The 17,270-nt window shown below is 35.8% G+C and overlaps 1 protein-coding gene across 2 annotated transcripts; it reads right to left on the bottom strand.

The window, feature by feature from the left end:
* Window positions 1-149: 149 nt before the first annotated feature.
* LOC128240075 (heterogeneous nuclear ribonucleoprotein A1-like) lies at window positions 150-14,952 on the bottom strand. 2 transcript variants are annotated; one of them, XM_052956564.1, is made up of 7 exons: window positions 14,794-14,952; window positions 11,624-11,790; window positions 4,764-4,884; window positions 3,699-3,782; window positions 3,060-3,207; window positions 2,514-2,603; window positions 150-2,147 (listed from the first exon to the last, which is right to left on the bottom strand). In XM_052956564.1, exons 1-7 carry the CDS (start codon window positions 14,803-14,805, stop codon window positions 1,939-1,941), a joined length of 831 nt encoding a protein of 276 aa, XP_052812524.1. In that variant the 5' UTR covers window positions 14,806-14,952; the 3' UTR covers window positions 150-1,938. The 2 variants fall into 2 exon arrangements, with proteins under 2 accessions (XP_052812524.1, XP_052812525.1); XM_052956565.1 differs by having other exon boundaries at window positions 2,526-2,603.
* Between the last annotated feature and the right edge of the window lie 2,318 nt (window positions 14,953-17,270).

Here is a 17,270-nt window from a genome sequence, read left to right as displayed (position 1 = left end):
AAGATTGGGTACAAAGGAATAGTTCAATCAAAGGGCGACAACTGTCCCTCGAGTAGATTGAAACCCAACATGATAGCGCCCCCTAACCAGATTTTTTAGGCATTTCTTTTCATTCTTTACCATGAATGAACACAAATAACAACGCAAGCTTGTAAATGTAGCACATTATACATTTTATTGACCACATTTTAAAATGTATTACATACAAAACTGACAACATTGGTTTCAAATATACACAATTTGTCAATAACATCGATAAAGTAAGCATGAACATTAACACATGATCTGCTAACTACTACATCATGGACTTAGGCAAAAAGACAGATGAACCATTTCAATAGGATTCACTCTCATAGGGAGAGACCAATTTAAATCAGTATTTCCCATGGGAGTGACCAATTTTAATCAGTTTTTCCTATGAGAGTGACCAATTTAAATCAGATTTCCCAATGGGAGTGACCAATTATAACTGGACCCAACCCTGGGGCCACTCTGACAAAATATTGATTTCATTAATGCTAAGGCAGCCCCTTCCTTCAAGATATCATCCATGTAAATGAGAGTCGCTTAACTGACAAAGGGCCCAAACTTTGTTCACAACAAGGGGGTAAAAAAACGTAAAATCGAGATGTATACACAAAATTTTAAAATGATCCTTCATGCAACGAGCCTCATATCAGAAGAAAAAGTGAATCAATTACATGGATGAATACCTGTAATCAACAGATTTAAATCGTTGACTTCCAACAGATATTAAACACTCAAAAATGTTGCCATTAAAATGGTCCAATTATCTTTTTACTCCCCACCACTACTGTAAATGCACTTAGATGTAATGGAATCAATCTTAACAAGTGTAATTACTCAGTAAGCTGGTTGATTTCAATCAAATTTAATCGAAATATTGACACAACAAAGGTTGGTTTTCCTGTTTTCGAGCACTCATTAACTATGCTCAAATTTTTCAAGTTGATTAAATGAAAGCCTTTTTCAACACAATTTTCTTCTAATTTATTCATTTCATTTTGAACTTCTCCACGCCTGTTTATCTCATGCTTCAAAAGTGAACACAGCCGAGAATGATGGTAATACTTCTATATAACATTTTTTGTGGGGACTTCGCTCAACACAGGCGTATTTCCGTAAGATCAGACAGGAAAATACTTGAGCATTGCGAGAAGTCCCAGAGAAATCATACACAATGCAAATATTTTGCACAGAGAGTGTAAAATATAAAACATGATGTATATATAAAAAAATTGTTCCGTTGCACATATTTTCCATCTGAGGTGTGGGTATGAGACTCCAACGTTTTTATGCTGCCTTGGGGTTTCTGTATAAAAAAGCTGGTAAAAAACAATGTTTCCCCATACCCTAATGATCTTCCATATGATTGGGCTCACACACTCATGGTAATAACAATGATTTCGGGGTACAACCTTGCATGCATACCATGAAGAAAACATGCACAACAGTATATATGTGTTAGCAACAACACATGTCCCTAGAGAGGGGGCATAACAGAAACATGAATGCCCTATTTGACATGTGTATTGTCAAAGACAAAAAAAAATGTGTCCCGAGGAACACAAAGAAATAATTGATCCTTGGTACTGTTTGTGCCAAGAATCAATAATTTCACATATGATTTAAGTCCTGATGTTGATTCCTAATAGGAAAAGGACTTAAAACAAGTGAGACTTTATATACCTGGATCTTATCAAACTTTAATTAACCACTGTCTCACCATTTTTACCAACTTTAACCAACTTATAATTCGATTCAACCACAGTTACTTGAAAAAGGCTTCTTTTTACAATATTTCGATGAAAACCTGATTGCGAAGATAATGATTCACTGAATAAAAGTAGAACAAAACTGAAGTCAATTGTCCCATCACGTGTTAACTTGAATGCTGTTGACCTGCGGGCTCGCGGTCTAGTACCTTCCACTGCCCCCACGGTATGGGCGACCACCACCACCGCCACCACCCCTGGAGTAGTTCCCCCTGGGGTAGAAGTCGTAGCCTCCATACCCCTGGTAGTCTCCGCGTCCCTGGTAGCGGAAGTTGGGCCTCTGGCCACCACCATATGGGCCGGGCTGGTAGTACTCATATGGGTACATCTCGTAGTCGTAGTAGTAATTGCCTAAATGGTGAAAGTTGAATAATTGTAATTAAAGCAGAACTCGTAAAACTCTGGAATTCGAAATACCGCTCCACTAATACAATGATGTAATCCTCAGTTTATTTTTCGATCCAAACTATTTTCCAAATTATTGTCTATTTTAGAACATGGGACAGTTTTATTCTCAAGTTCACCTGTCTGTTGGGGCAATCAAGTCAAAAACAAGTTGCCGCCCAAGTAATTTACCCACCTACGCCTGGGCATTCAGGCGGGTGCTTATTTCGAAAACTGCATTTGTTACATCAAATATTTTCACGCAAAGCCTTCCTTCTTGCAATTCATGATACTTTTTTAAAACAGAAAAGAATGAAACAGAACCCAGCTCACCTCCATTCTTACCTCTGCCCATAGATTTGTCCTGGGGATAGGCTTTTGAGACATGAGCCTCTGCATCCTTGATCTTGAACTTCCTCATCACTGAAATGATAGGTATACACAATTGGACTAAAAGTTTAGAGGCATAACTATATTGTACTATGAACAATATAATATCGTTTTCAGAACAACTATTTTGACCAAATTGAAGATGGCCACTTAACCTCACCTCAACTCCTACCAAGTGATTTCCACTGGAAAGCGATGTTCTTTATCATGCAAAGGATAAGTTAGCACTGTCCAGTGTTTTTAATCATTTTGGTTCTGCATTAGGGATCAAGCCCATCATGTATGTAAAACAAATGTATGATTGACCTTCAATCGCCATAACACTTTATTCAATAAAACCAAGGTGTACAATACATTTAAACTAATTTCCTGTGGATTATGTTTTAGTTTTATACAATGACTTCAGATAACTACTACAAGTTTTTCTGATATAATCAAATATCAACGTAATGATTCCTTTCGATATTGCTGTATGAAGAATGAACTCACAGTTACACTTGTCAACGGGATCTTCATCATCAAACTCGATGAAGCCAAATCCCTTCAGGCTGCCGACGGCGTTAGCGTCCTTGCTATCAGCTGGCTTATCTTTGATCAGCTTGATATTCACAATCGTGCCGAAGGCAGAAAACACATCCTGAAATCATAGAAACGGCTCGCACTTGAATTCACACCGATCAATAACAAGGTCACATGCTTTTAATCATTTCTGATTATTAGACCTTAAAGCAAGAGCACGAAATGGGAAAAACAACTACATGTATTGTTAATTTTCTTCAGTTGAATGGTCAAAACACAAGAGATGTTTCAGTCATTGAAATTAGCTTTTCGGATGAACAAGCCCGAATTCATTTACTATTGCACGGAATCATATTTTTGAACAAGCCCCGCTATATAAAATTAAGAATTTGAGCAAGCCCAGAAGACATTTTACCAGTGCAGGGCTTGCAGGCTTGTGCTAATTTCGACCACTGATATTTTCATAGCCAGAACGTCTGTGAAAGTCCCATGACCCATAGCTGAACAATATTAAGATAACCCTGCATATGAAATATAACTGATTCAAGACATAAAAAGACATAAATATTCTAATTGGAAGATAGGAACAGCAATGAAAATGAGACATACCTTCATCTCTTCAATGAGCTCTTCCTCCTTCTGCTCTTTGGGGAAGTCCTTGATGTAGAGCTTCTTTGTTGCCCAGTATTGTTGCTGAAATGTACATGACTGGGTTGTTGAAATGTGTTTATCAATGCAATATATACTCCTCCTTGGCAAGTCTACAAGAACTTGCTGCAAAATACAGACCCTTGTTAAATAAAAAACTATTAGTCAATAATTTAATCCAAAGCTGTGTATGTCTGTAACTCTTTCATGATCAAAAGCCTAATAAAAATCTACACTTCAGAAAGTACAGAAACTAACAGATTTATTATAGTAAACTTGTTAACCAGATGTACCAAGAGCTCTGTAAAAAGTGTCAATCATGGTTTCAAATTATGTTCAATCCCTAAAGCCCAGTCTTGGCAAGTGTATCAGTGCAAGACACTGTTTTGCATTAGAGTCTGTACAACTTGTTAGGGGAGTCAAAATCAACTCCAGTGTTTTCAGATAGAATTCAATGTCGAAGAGAAAAAAGAAGTATTTCTTTTTTAAGCTAGTTTGTATTATTTCAAAGTATCTATAAAGTTTAGTTTAAACGAAGCCTCCAGCAACTTATAATTGATAAAATTGCATTAATTGTTACCAACTTTCTCGGCATGAACTAGGGGTCTAATTTAATGTCAAAGAGAAAACAGAACTCTGAAGTATTTCTTTTTAAAGCTATTTTGTTTTATTTCAAACTTACTAACAAGTAAAGTTTGAATGAAGATCACTGCAACTGACAAGAATTTATAAAAATTGCATTTATTATTACTGTCTTTCTTAGCATGAACTACTGGTCGGTTTTAATTTCAAATATCTCTATGACTATATTTAGAATTCTCAAACTATTTTCAATTATTTCTATCCCTATAATATGTATATCATTTCTAGTATTTTATGTATAAGCTTGTTGCCTTTGTTTCACATTCTATTACATAAAAAAATCTGTTAATGGGCCTTTAATGAAGAAGGATAAAAAACTTGTGACATCAAAGCATTACCTCAATTTTAAACTAATACTTCATATTAAAGCAACAACAGTAGAACCTGTTTTGGGGTTGCCCTCTTGGTTTCGATTTTCCTGCCATCAACCTCATGGGGGCGGTTCTTCTGGATCTCGTCAATGGTCTCCGTGTTGTTAAATGTGATGAACCCAAATCCTTTGGATCTGGAAATTATCACCAAATAATGTCAAAACATTGTCAGCAACTAAGGTTCTTCTTTTCAATAAGACTACATACATAGCATAGTTAAATTGACAGATAAATACTTGTTCAAATGAGGCAGAAAAGACAACTTTCGCCAGAATGCTTTCTAAGGGAAATAATAGTTGAAGTCTCTGTGCATATTTCTGCATTGGTACCTTGTGGAACCAATGAAACTGCTTTAAAATGAGCAGTGTACGAAATTCGGATTTGAATCTACTAGCCCATTCGGGCTACCAGATAGGAAATTTTACTAGCCCGAAACCAATTTCACTAGCCCAAACTTAACCCTTTAGCACATAGACAAGTGGCCAGATTACACCTCCCAGTCAATAGCCATCTTACTGATAAGCAGTCCTTATCTGCATAGGTACTTTTCTGGATATTTGAAAATGAGAAAATGAATACAGCAGTATGACCTTAAAATCAATGTTACTCCAAATAATTGTGTCCAAATCTTTTTTATGTGAATTCATTTTTTATAGATAATTAAATTATCTAATAAATGGTGTCAATGATGAAATATTAAATTATTTTATTTCAGCTGTGAATGTATTTTCAAGATGGATTTGTAACATTTCTTTGAAATGTCATAATTGCATTAAATCAAAGGGTAATAAAATGCTGGGATCGATCTAATTTTTATTACCCCTATCATAAAAAGACCCATCTGGATTAAAAAGCCGACAATTTATGTTCTTGTGTATTAATACACAGAAATATGTCAGGAATATCCGGTGTCATCCAGCTGAGAGATCCAGTCCAAGGTGTCTGTTTAACTTTATTACCCCCTCATAAAAATGTTTACAAAAAAAGAAAGCCGATAAATGATTTTACGGTATGAATAAAAAGATCTAGATCAAACAAAACGCTTGCACATGACCTATTTTACAGCCAAAATTATGATGGACATTATATAAGCTTCACAGAAAATTTACCCATCATTTTCTCATTTACTAATTGTTTCTTTTGTTTGTAAACAAAATATTACCTTTAAGTAAATATAATCTCAATTGATTTTAATGGTAAACCGAACTGACGTAATATATTTAATGATTTACGCATCAATGAATTTGGGGGAAATCCCATACAGTACTTAGCTCGTGGTCTTATTATGTCACAATGGGATATCACACCTGCGATTGGGAGTATAAACACCTTCTCAAATTAGCAGACGATATTTTCAAGGGAAAATCAATACACAAAAGGTTAAACTTTAATTTTATAAACATCCGGGATATTGTTTACAAAAAGAAAGATGCAAAATTGAAATATTGAAATGACCCTATTAACCCATTTCATTCGGGATACGCCTTTTGGTGTAGTTACCCTTTACATGCGGGATACACCAAAAGGTGTAGTTTTTGACGTACTGAACTTTCACTTTATTTACTTTCGTTTTGACTGTATTGTTTCCGGTTTATACGTTTTCCGGAATGACCGGATGTAATGCGCAGATAGATGCGCAGAAAATTTTAATGAAGAAATAATTTTAAAACTCAAAAATCGAGTTAAATTTAAGCTTTTTATTGCGATTTTGATGCAAATTTTGGTTGAAATGGATAGGACTCTCGACCACAGTGACGATAGTGATATTGGGATGGTTATAATGACGAAGTTTATGTGAATTTGTTTGATACAAACAGAAGACATATTAAAACATCGATAGAAATCACAAACTATGACATTTGCATTATTTGGTGGAGTTTTTATGACGATCTTGAGGAGTTCTAGAATGATTGAATGACAAAGAGGATCACCCCAAGGTTTCCAAGTGGGAATACAAAGAATGGTGGTCCTAAAGAACAATATGACCCAAGAAAGCCAGGATATTGCATTACTGTCACTTATCAATAAAACTGTTATGGGGGCAAGACTTCTGGACCTTACTGGTCGAGGATTCAAACTGCTATTCCAACCAACATCTCGATGAACATCCACCCGCCCGATTTGCTCCGAAGTGGACATGGGATGATATAAACTGTTATAACTTTTTATAGATTTGAAATATATGCATAATTCTTTCTGCATTTTAAAGACAGATTAATTTAGAAACTTTCATACATTGGATTATGTGACATTTGAAAAGAATTATGTGTGCTTTTTTTGCTTTCAATTTGTGCATATTTATTTTTTGGTGTTTTTTTTTTTCATCATCACCTGGTTAACTTGCAAAAAATAATTTATTTAAAATCATTTGCTAATAAAACTTACATAAACATGTGCATATTTTTATTTCCTTTCCAAATATGTAATCTTTATTGGGTCTTGTACCAATAATAAAGAAGTTATTAGTGTTTATACAACACAATGGTCATAAAAAGGCAGATGGCTTATCAGTTATTGGAAAATGCCCAGATATTCAAGGTATCATATCTAACTGGGTCTCAGAATGAAATGGGTTAAAATATGCGGGCCATGCGTTTACATCCAGTAATGGATACGGTCGGCCAAATGCGTATACATCTGGTAATGAGCTATGTCGGCCTATCTCGTATACATGCGCTAAAGGGTTAAACACTATAAAGTATCACTCGATCGGAATAATTTTTGGAAGTTTGAATATGATTCCACAACGATTCTGATCATCTAATCAAGCACGCTCATACAGTTTCAATAAATGTTCCCCAATCTGAACAATGTGTCAATAATAAATTATAGTCCTACAAATAAATAGTGTAGTCATCAAAAGTTCAGTAATGCTACGTTTACACTATGTTCCCGGTGGCCACAGCAGCCCCGTTTCAGACAACCGTGGAGAAAACGGGATAAACATGAGATTGCGCGGGGGAACGGGATATGCAAACGTTCAGACCGTTATTGCCGTGCAAGAATTTTAAACTGTCAAACAAATTGCCACGGCAGCCACGGTGTGGATGAGAAACGTAGTAGGTCGTAGTAAAACAGGGTAAACGCAATGACACGTGACAGTACGTAATATGCCGTTACACAACTTATAAATCGTCCGTAGGGGGGCGGAAATCATATGTAATCCCCGGCATCTGAAGTTCCTTTCTAGTTTTGTTACGTCGTGCTTCGTTTTGTCACGGTTTTCACGGCAAGCTAAGGTGGACGATAGCCGTTTCGTTACGTTTCATTTGCGGTGAAAACACAAAATCATCTTCATTTTGGGAATTCATGTTTACTTGTCGAAGTATTCTGATACAGTGATTGCTGTTGCCTGGGGGATTTTCTTTATACCGTGGACACAAACGTAATCCAAAGCTTCGGGTATTCGCGTTCGATGCATAGGAGGCCTTGACAAAACGTGGACACGCATCAGACCTTGATCAAGACGTGAACAACGTAAGGGATCCTATCAGAATGTATCAGACCGGGACGCAACGTACATGCATCCCTGGTAGACCGCGCCCGGACCTAAATGCGCCTTGGACGAACCACTTTTTCGCACCTACCGCTTGTCACGGTTACCACGATAAAACGTGATGAAACTTAGCACAACCTAACAAAACTTGTTTATGGAGACAAAAATGGCCAAAATCCCACGGCGCAATACGTTTCGGGCAAACGGGGCTGCCGTGGCCACCGGGAACATAGTGTAAAAGTAGCATAACTAATGCACCAGTCAATTGTAACCACGGCCCCTCAAGGTCCGGGGTTATACCGGGGATAGCCGGGGAAATGGGCCGTGTTTTTAACTTCCCGGTGGCCCCGCTGTGCCGGGTGAATGCGGTGGTTTTGTATTCGCGCCAAATATAGCGGGGAATGTGCCTTACTTAGGGTCTCTGGGGTGCGGGGGCATTTGGCGGGGATTTTACTTATCAGTTCGGGGGGTTTACCTGGGCTTGGCTGGACCGAAAGTCAAAAGTCCCCGCTATTCCCCGGACCAGGAGGGGCCGTGGTTACAATTGACTGATGCATAATAAAGTATTCAAAAAGGTAATAAAAAGAGAAACATGTTTTCTGGACATATCATTTATTTAATGGAAAGAATTATGCATGTACTTTAAGTTCTGTTATCCAATGCATCCTTGTCAAATCCGATATGCCCCAGCGATTGTGCAATGACATTTTTCTCTTTTCAACTTTCAGTTTCACTTTCAAGTTTCGGAAGAAACACAAAAATATATCGATGTTTATATTGCCAATATTACTATAATTGTTCTTTAAAATAAATGGCAAAGCAATTCAAAGGTATAAAATAGAACCTTACTGTACTGTACACTGACAACGATTGAACCATATCCGACAGTTCTCCTTTAAATTTGATTAAATTTGTCAGGAAGTAAACGGGCACCTGTTTCCTGCGCATTTAAGACGATGCTTGTAGAATGATTATTTTCTGTTCGCATTACAAACTTAAATACCTTTCTTTTTATTTTAGCTAATAAATAAAATATATTTAAACGAAATAAATAAAATATCAATGTTGATATTGCTATTTTAGCATTGTTGATTTTCATAGCCATCGCAGTGCTCCAGCTAGCCCGTTTTTCAATGGCGCAGCGCCCGTGCCCATTTTCTTACCGCCCTGCCCCTTTTTTAAGTAGTGCCCTTTTCACAAATGCTCTACTAGCGCTAATTATCCCGTTAGTGCCCTTTTTACTATTGAAATCATTATTAAAGATCGGCAGCCGCTGTCATAATTAAGACAAATTACGTAATATTTATGATAATAGTGTTCCCGCTAGGTGTCACCATGCTGCCCCATTGCCGACTGCTTAAAATATGCCGTACTGCCCTTTCATCTTCCCATGTGCCTTGTCCAAGTCATATGACAGCTAATTGTGTATTTGTGTAGTGAGCAGACGACATGTATTTTCATAACCGGTCATCTTTTAATCCGATAATTAGGAAAAGCCAAATAGGGAACATCGGCAGGAGGCGGAGCTATTGAATACCAGCCAATCAGAATATACATTGAGAACTCGTTTATTCAATGATGAAAGTTCGTAAAATGCGATAGAAAATGTGAGGGGATGGTGAAAAATGTTGTCAAGCACAATTAAATATTTTTAAATAATTGTTTATTGTATTGTACAGACGAGACTCGCCATTTTAAACAGTGTTGATTAGAAGCAGACGGTCACTGCCGATTTATAAACACAGGAAAAGTGGCGCTAACACAATCAAATACATCACTTATTCAGTAAATGTTTTGAAAGTTTATTTGTAAAATATTGATGATGAAAATTTCTTTGTAACCCACAAAAATATGTTGATGCTTTATCTAGTGTTTACCTATCATGTCCACGATCTTGTCAAAATTCGCCGAAACCGCCATTTTGTCAGACCGAATTTAGGAGTTATTTTATCAATGTTTTATGTTTTATAAGTGACTTTTTAAGAAAGGGCAGTGATTTTTATTGTCATTTTATTCTAAAACATGAGCATATTAAACATTATTTTACCAAAGACAATTAAATAACAGCCAGGCTGAATGTAACATTCGTACCCAATCCTGAACGTACCAAATTAAGATTCGTCCCTTACATATTTGTTTTTGTGTATTTATTTATTTGATTGCTTCAAATGTTTAACTGTCTTTGTTTTTTTCTTCATTTTACATGATTTTTAGGAGAAATATGTGACATTGCACTAAAGAAGACTCCAGTCAAGTACAATCACACTATACCACAGACAATAAGACAAATTTTAATTTTGATATTAAAACACACCCTTCTAAATTTTGAGAAAAAGCCCCATTTTGTTCAAGTCTGATAATCATGGAAAATGATTTAAAATGAGTATGAAAACAAAACAAATTCTAGGGTGAGACCTCCCCCCCCCCCCCCCGAAAAAAAGCCCTTGTGACAGGGGTGGACCCCTCCCACAACCACCCCCAATCGCCCCTACACGACTCATGTAGCTCGCCCTTTTCAAAACTCCACCCTGCCCTTTTCAAATCCTGGCTGGAGCACTGCATCGTAGTTGTCGAAAACTGCCGATGTCATCCGTTAATTTACATAATGGGCGGAGTTATTGACGTCATAGAAATTTACTGCCGCTAACAGACACAGTTACTGGTTAAAAACTGATCGATAATTACTTGTCACTTCGGGCATTAATTAATTTTGACATGTGTTTTTATTCATTGATTAAATAAACAAACATTCAGCACATGGCTTGAGCCCTGAATCGCAGAGCAATAAGCTTTTTAATCATCGTAAATTTCGGCGAATCAGACTTCGCCGTTGTCAAGGCGACTTAGTCGCTCTAGTCGCCTTGAAGGACGCATTCTTAAATAATAAGGCTTTGCGAAAAATAAAAAAACGATGTGTTACGCATTTAATTGGCATGGTCTTTTTAAACTCACATAAGGAAAAAACGGTAGCCCGGTCGGGCTAGTTTCTGTGGAAAATCGGTAGCCCCAGCTGAAATTTGGTAGCCTCGGACTATCGGGCTACCACGAATTTCGAACACTGAATGAGTCATTCATAATTACGAAATTTCACTTGCCATACTGCTCATGGTACACGACAAAGTAGCAGTATTCTACAATGATGTCACTTTAGTTATTTTAGACTTTCAACACTGAAACATCACGATATGCCTTAGGCCTAACAGTTATTATAAATTCAATTAGACAAAAATACAATACTAAAATTGTAAATGTAAGGGAGCGTTTGTAAGGGTAAGGGAATAAAGTCGATTATCTAGCAAATAAATTGTCATACATACTAGTGAACTGGCCTCAAGTATTTATGTATAAAACATATATGTGCAAAAGATAAGCCTTACTTTGCCGCTTGGTTTCGCTCTTTCATGATTTCACAGTTTTCAATAGTTCCATAACTGGAAAAGTATTCTTTCAGTGTATCTTCAGTGGTCTTGGCGTCAAGTCCACCAACAAACACCTTTCTAAATTCCTCGGCATTTGGGTTCTTCTCATAATCTGGCCACTGCTGCTGTTAACGAAATAAATTACAACAATTATCTCATAATCTTGCCACTGTTACTGTCAACTAGATCAAGTAAAATGCTAGTTTTACTGATAATCAGAATTTACTGATCAATTAAGCAATCATTTGACTGATCATTATATGATAAGCGGAAACAGCCGTTTTGGGCAGTAAAATAGACGCAATGAAAATCAAACATTTCATGTCATATAATGTTTGCCTTTCATTGTGACTATTTTACTGCCATAGAGGACCGAAACGTTTCCTCTTACTTAAAAAGCATCCATTTTCCTATAAAAATTGGCAGTTTTGTTCATTTTTTTTTTCAAACTATCATTGGCAGGGTTATTGTGTATTTGAAATTAATTTATAACAGAGTGTGAAATTAAATTGAAGTAATGCCCATAAACAACTTTTAATATTTTTTCAAGAGGGATTTACAGTTGCGATTTTATTTATTTTTTGTTTTTAAAGACCACAATTTTCATATCAATTAGCGTGGACAGCTTTGTTGTTGCGTGATTGGATGATTAACACTATCACGTGATGTTATCAATGTATGATCAATAAGTCAAGATATCAACATTAATTTCAGAAAATCTTCATGGTCTAGTGGCTCGCTTTTTTTTTTTTGTTCTATAATTTTTCTTGTCTTTACCAAGTTGGGTTTCGCACCCTACAAAAACCAATATATTTTATATACTGTAACTGTATTTTTTCTACCATTTTCAATTTCATAAGGGTAAAAATGATAAAATAAATGTTTTCAGGTGCATTACTGGGAAAACTAAACCAAAAACTTCTTAGTTGAAAAATGCAAATCATTAGTATATATAAAGCAAAATAAAATTTTAAGCATTCAGAGAGTCACATGACTTGCAATTTTGAAATTACATTGTGCGCACTAAATTTAGATTTGCTTGCGGTTTTGTTGCAATTTGTTGCATTTTTTAAATGCGAAAATGGCATTTTTTTCACCATTCTAGAGGTAAAAGAGGCTAAAAAGGTTAAGAGAAGTCATTTGGATATGAATCAGGGCTTTTTCACCTTCTTTGCTAGGGGCCGAAATTAGGCTACTTCACAATTGGGAAAAAATGCACATTTTCCCAATTTTCAGATATTTTTTTTACAATTCCCAGATATTTTTCCCAAAAAGGAAGATCTTACTTCAAAAATTGACAATAAGAATTAATTATGTTTGAGCAAATTATTCTTTTTATCTTTTAAGTTAACATCTGAAGAATGCTGTATAATTTAAATGTTATTCGAGGACCAATTAGTCCATATATTGTTATCAATTCTTTCCCTCGATTTAGAATCAACTCTATGAAGATTAAAACTAATCTCTCTCCCTCTTTTGACATTGCGTCATGTTAAAAAAGTGAAGTCAAAGACATGATTTCTCCCCAAATAAGATCTACATTTGTAAGTCCATACATTTTAGACTTTTCAAGCATGACCCTGTGACCTCAAGCTTGTGGAGTGTTTGTACACATTTCATATTAAAAAGGTCATAATTGAGAAAACCAGCAAGAAGTAGACTCACTATTTGATATGAGCCTGTTTTTTGTAACGCGAGTTCCAAGTTTTATATGGATACCTTGACCTGTGTTTAAAAGGTGTCTTCAATCCTCATGTGGAATTTCCCATTATGAGACGCATTTAGTCTAAAATAATAGACGTGTTATACGGGATTCTTCCAATCCCTAACGTCTAAACGGGAATGTGCAAAAAACGGGGGTGTTTTAAAAATATTGAAATTGTTTAAAGGGAAGTATTTTATGGTTGAAATTGATCATAAAGAGTTATATCAATATTTTACCATGTAAGTGAAATGTTATTTTGCATTAAACAAGCATTTTATGCATTAAAACAAGTTGTTTACCTTTCCAATAAAACGAAAGCTGACTGACACAGACAACAATTATGCGAAGGGGAACAACTCGATACAATCGTAATAGCTCGGCCTCCTCCGACAAAGCTTCGAGATAGACCTCGTTATACAATCGTAACAACTCGGCCATGGCCGAAATGTTCCGAGTGATTTAAAACTGTGCCCTAAAGCCTTGCAGGTGCCCTTCATGTATATATCGTTATGTTTTGACAGAATGAAATGAAAAAAAGCCGTCAAACTCATAATTATAAGTTGGATATTTATTTTTTTGTGTACGGAACTAATATAAAATAACATTATCTGGTAATATTTCTTGTTTTTATGATATTTTATAGACGCTATATGCTTTAACCCGGAATCCTGATCGGAACAACTACCCACTTTTGATACTAAACAATTTGTACGTGAAGGATTTGCCATATCAAAAATCTAAAAAAAATCCGTCAACGTACAATTATTTGGACTAGAGACGCATTATAATTTCCCAATTTGCAGAATTTCACGCGTTTAAATTTCACAAATTTTGGTGAAAAGGCCCTGTGAATACAAATAAATACGCTTACATCACTAAAAAAGAGACTTGATAACACTCACTTAGTAACAAGCAAATAAAAGTAAAAGCTATGCTGAGAAGGTGCCAGATCAAATGTGATTATTTTGAATTTGAAAAGAAACAGTTGATAAAAAAAACCGTGAGCAATGTTTCGGCCTTCAGACAACGGTTACACATCGAGGTCACACAATAAATTTAATGCCAAGGCCAAAAAAATGGCCACCACCATGTGCTTTTCTTTAACAAAGACAAACTCTGTGTTAAGCGGACGAATAATAACTTGTCATTCATAAATATATAGCTAACTAGGTGGAGTATGTTGGTAGTTTGGTGATCGCATTGTTAATGCGGGTAATTAATGAAATTCTTGTCATTGTTTTGACATTAATTCTTGGTTAAGTTACAAAATTTATTCGGTACTGTTCTGTAGCACAACCGACTCGCATGGTCTTAAAATAAAGTTTAAAAACAAAAACATGCATGTCGTGATATGACATCGCTGCTACTCTGTGCATTAGTAAATACTTTATAAATCTGCAGAAGCAAATCATCGAAGTCTTACGTCTGCATTCATTTTGTTGTCCAAAAGTTAACACCCGATGACCTGGTTTTGCCGGCGTAATGGCTGAATCTTCTTTAGCTGAAAGGTCGATTGATATTCCGCGTGATCTCACAAAGCTATGTATTCTTACACCAACCGAAATTGAAATTCGCGACGATTTTGACAAGGCAGCGTTCAAATAATGGACAATTACAATACCTAATTACTTATGTATTAAATAAGATGGAAAATTTAATGCAATACAGTGACAATACACTGTTACGAACATAATAATGTTAGGGACTATTTTCTGGACAAATAGACTTGTGAGATTTTACCATAGGCAAGCCAACTAGAATTGTGTGCAAGAATAAATATATTTTTAGGTTACACACTACTAAATCATAGTAGTCGGCTTGTTTCAATCATGAATCACATGCGGTTTATGTCCGGCTCACATCAAAGAAAATCCCGCCAGAGCACAATCTTATGGCATATATATTCTTTTGGAACACAACCAATGAAAACACGGAACTCAAAAGGAGTTAATAAGATCCTGTGTCCTAAAAATTACACACAAAGAACACGTAGACCGCCAACAGTATATATTAGCATGTGATCACTACAACAGAGTATGATCGTCGACACACGTGCTCCCCATGCAAGTATAGGTTTCTTTATTGTTTGAAATCGGAATTTAGTTTGTAAACGGAAGATTAAAATTCCATGTCAATTATGAGTATATTTGGAAAAGATCATGATATTAAGAATATTTGGTTATTTATATCCTCTTACCCGTTCTTTGAACTTCATCGGTTTCCCAAGTGCTTCACTCACTGTGACTTCCAAAATAATACCATTGAAAAGTATTGATTTTGTTGTTTTCTATAGGAGGTTATAGAATGGTATTTAGGGAAATGTAATTTCCTACGTTTGAGTAAAACGAATTAGAAGGAAATTAATTTCCCTTGTTTATAATGTAATAACCGCCAGGTGGCGATTGATACGCACGTATTAAATGGGACGTCCTGTCCTCGCAACATCTGATGGAATATGTTTCCGAAAACCTTATTCGCCTCAATCGACTGGCAAAACTGCAACACGAAATCGCGGAAAATGATATTGGCGTTTGCCATCTGCTGACACCTTGAAGCAACGGATGGCGAAGGAGGATTTCTGTAGTATTCTGCACTATAAGCACGTGCTTAATGAATTGATCCGAGCATAGTCGTGCGACCAACGAAAGCTAACATGATGAATTCGTGTAAAATAACGCCAACTTACGTCCTGGATTCGCCCACAGTGATTTTGTATATTCGGGACCGAAGGTAGGTAATCCTGATGAATCGTAGGCCATTATTGTCTAGTAGTACTGCATTGTCCTAGAAGAGATCGACGATCATCTTGATTTCCCACAATTAAATTGCTAAGACCGCCGATACAGTACGACTATACATATGTAACGAACGTAAGGTATTTTATACTGTGCTTTCAAAGTGAAGCTGCACCCCGACTGTTTTGAATAGTTGAAACTGTTGTGGGACTTACAGAGTCAGTCACAAATCACCCAGATTGGTTAAAGTACTGTACAAACGTATTAACAATTTGTTAAGAAACACCACTTTTTTCTAAACCGTCAGCATTAGTAGTCAAAACCGTGATAGTGATAACCCATGTGTCCAAAAAATGTCTTTGTTTCCACTTACATCTCCAAAACAAATAGGGTGGCCTGTAGGTAGATTTAGGCATAAAAATAAGGTAGGTAAAGAGGGTACCCAGAACAGTTATTACCTAAGCCAACAAAATGGTTTGATCGGGGTAACATCCTTTTCAAAAGTAGGAAGGCTTTTTTATTTATTTATTTTTATTTGCAAATAGGTTATATTTAAGAACGTCATTGTCATCATTGGAGAATTGTGGTAAAGTAAAATTCCTTTTAAAGGTTATAAGTTTTAAAATTGCATATTGAAACACACACTTAAAAAAACAACAATAACAAACTGGCTATAAAAAACGGTAGGGTCGGCGCCTATTTCGTAGGTTCCGTAGGGTCAACGGGTAACCGGGATTCTTTACCAAACCGACCCATATCAATGGTATATCCCTACTGTAGAAAATGTTACATGTATAATGACAAACATTTAACATTTTCACTCAAAAAAATGCACATTTTTTAGGAAATTACGAAAACAATTCCAAACAACGGCAAAATACGTGTAGAGTCGGGAGGAAAAAATAGGGTCGGTCGGGCACGTGTAAACAAACAATATTTTTACGCCTTAGCTGAAATTTTGATGTAAACAAATGTCTACTGTTATGGCTGACTTTTAAAAAAAAAACATATCAATAAGATCAGTTGTTACATGAAATTAATTTCAGAAAAAAATGAAAAAAAATGTTTGATACTATTTTTGTTTTTTTTATTTATTCATGTCAGTTTATCTTAATATTTATTTACTTTATTTGATATCTAACCCTTTTAACTACATACATGGTTT

Source organism: Mya arenaria, chromosome 7 (assembly GCF_026914265.1).
Source record: "Mya arenaria isolate MELC-2E11 chromosome 7, ASM2691426v1".
In the NCBI taxonomy this organism is placed as follows: Eukaryota; Metazoa; Mollusca; class Bivalvia; order Myida; family Myidae; genus Mya; species Mya arenaria.
This window is presented reverse-complemented; position numbering and strand designations above follow the sequence as displayed.

Coding starts and splice junctions, on each gene's coding strand:
- LOC128240075 (XM_052956564.1), bottom strand. Junction 3,208..3,698: donor AGCTCATTGAAGAGATGAAG/GTATGTCTCATT, acceptor CTATGATTTCAG/GATGTGTTTTCTGCCTTCGG. Junction 2,148..2,513: donor GGGCAGAGGTAAGAATGGAG/GTGAGCTGGGTT, acceptor TTCACCATTTAG/GCAATTACTACTACGACTAC.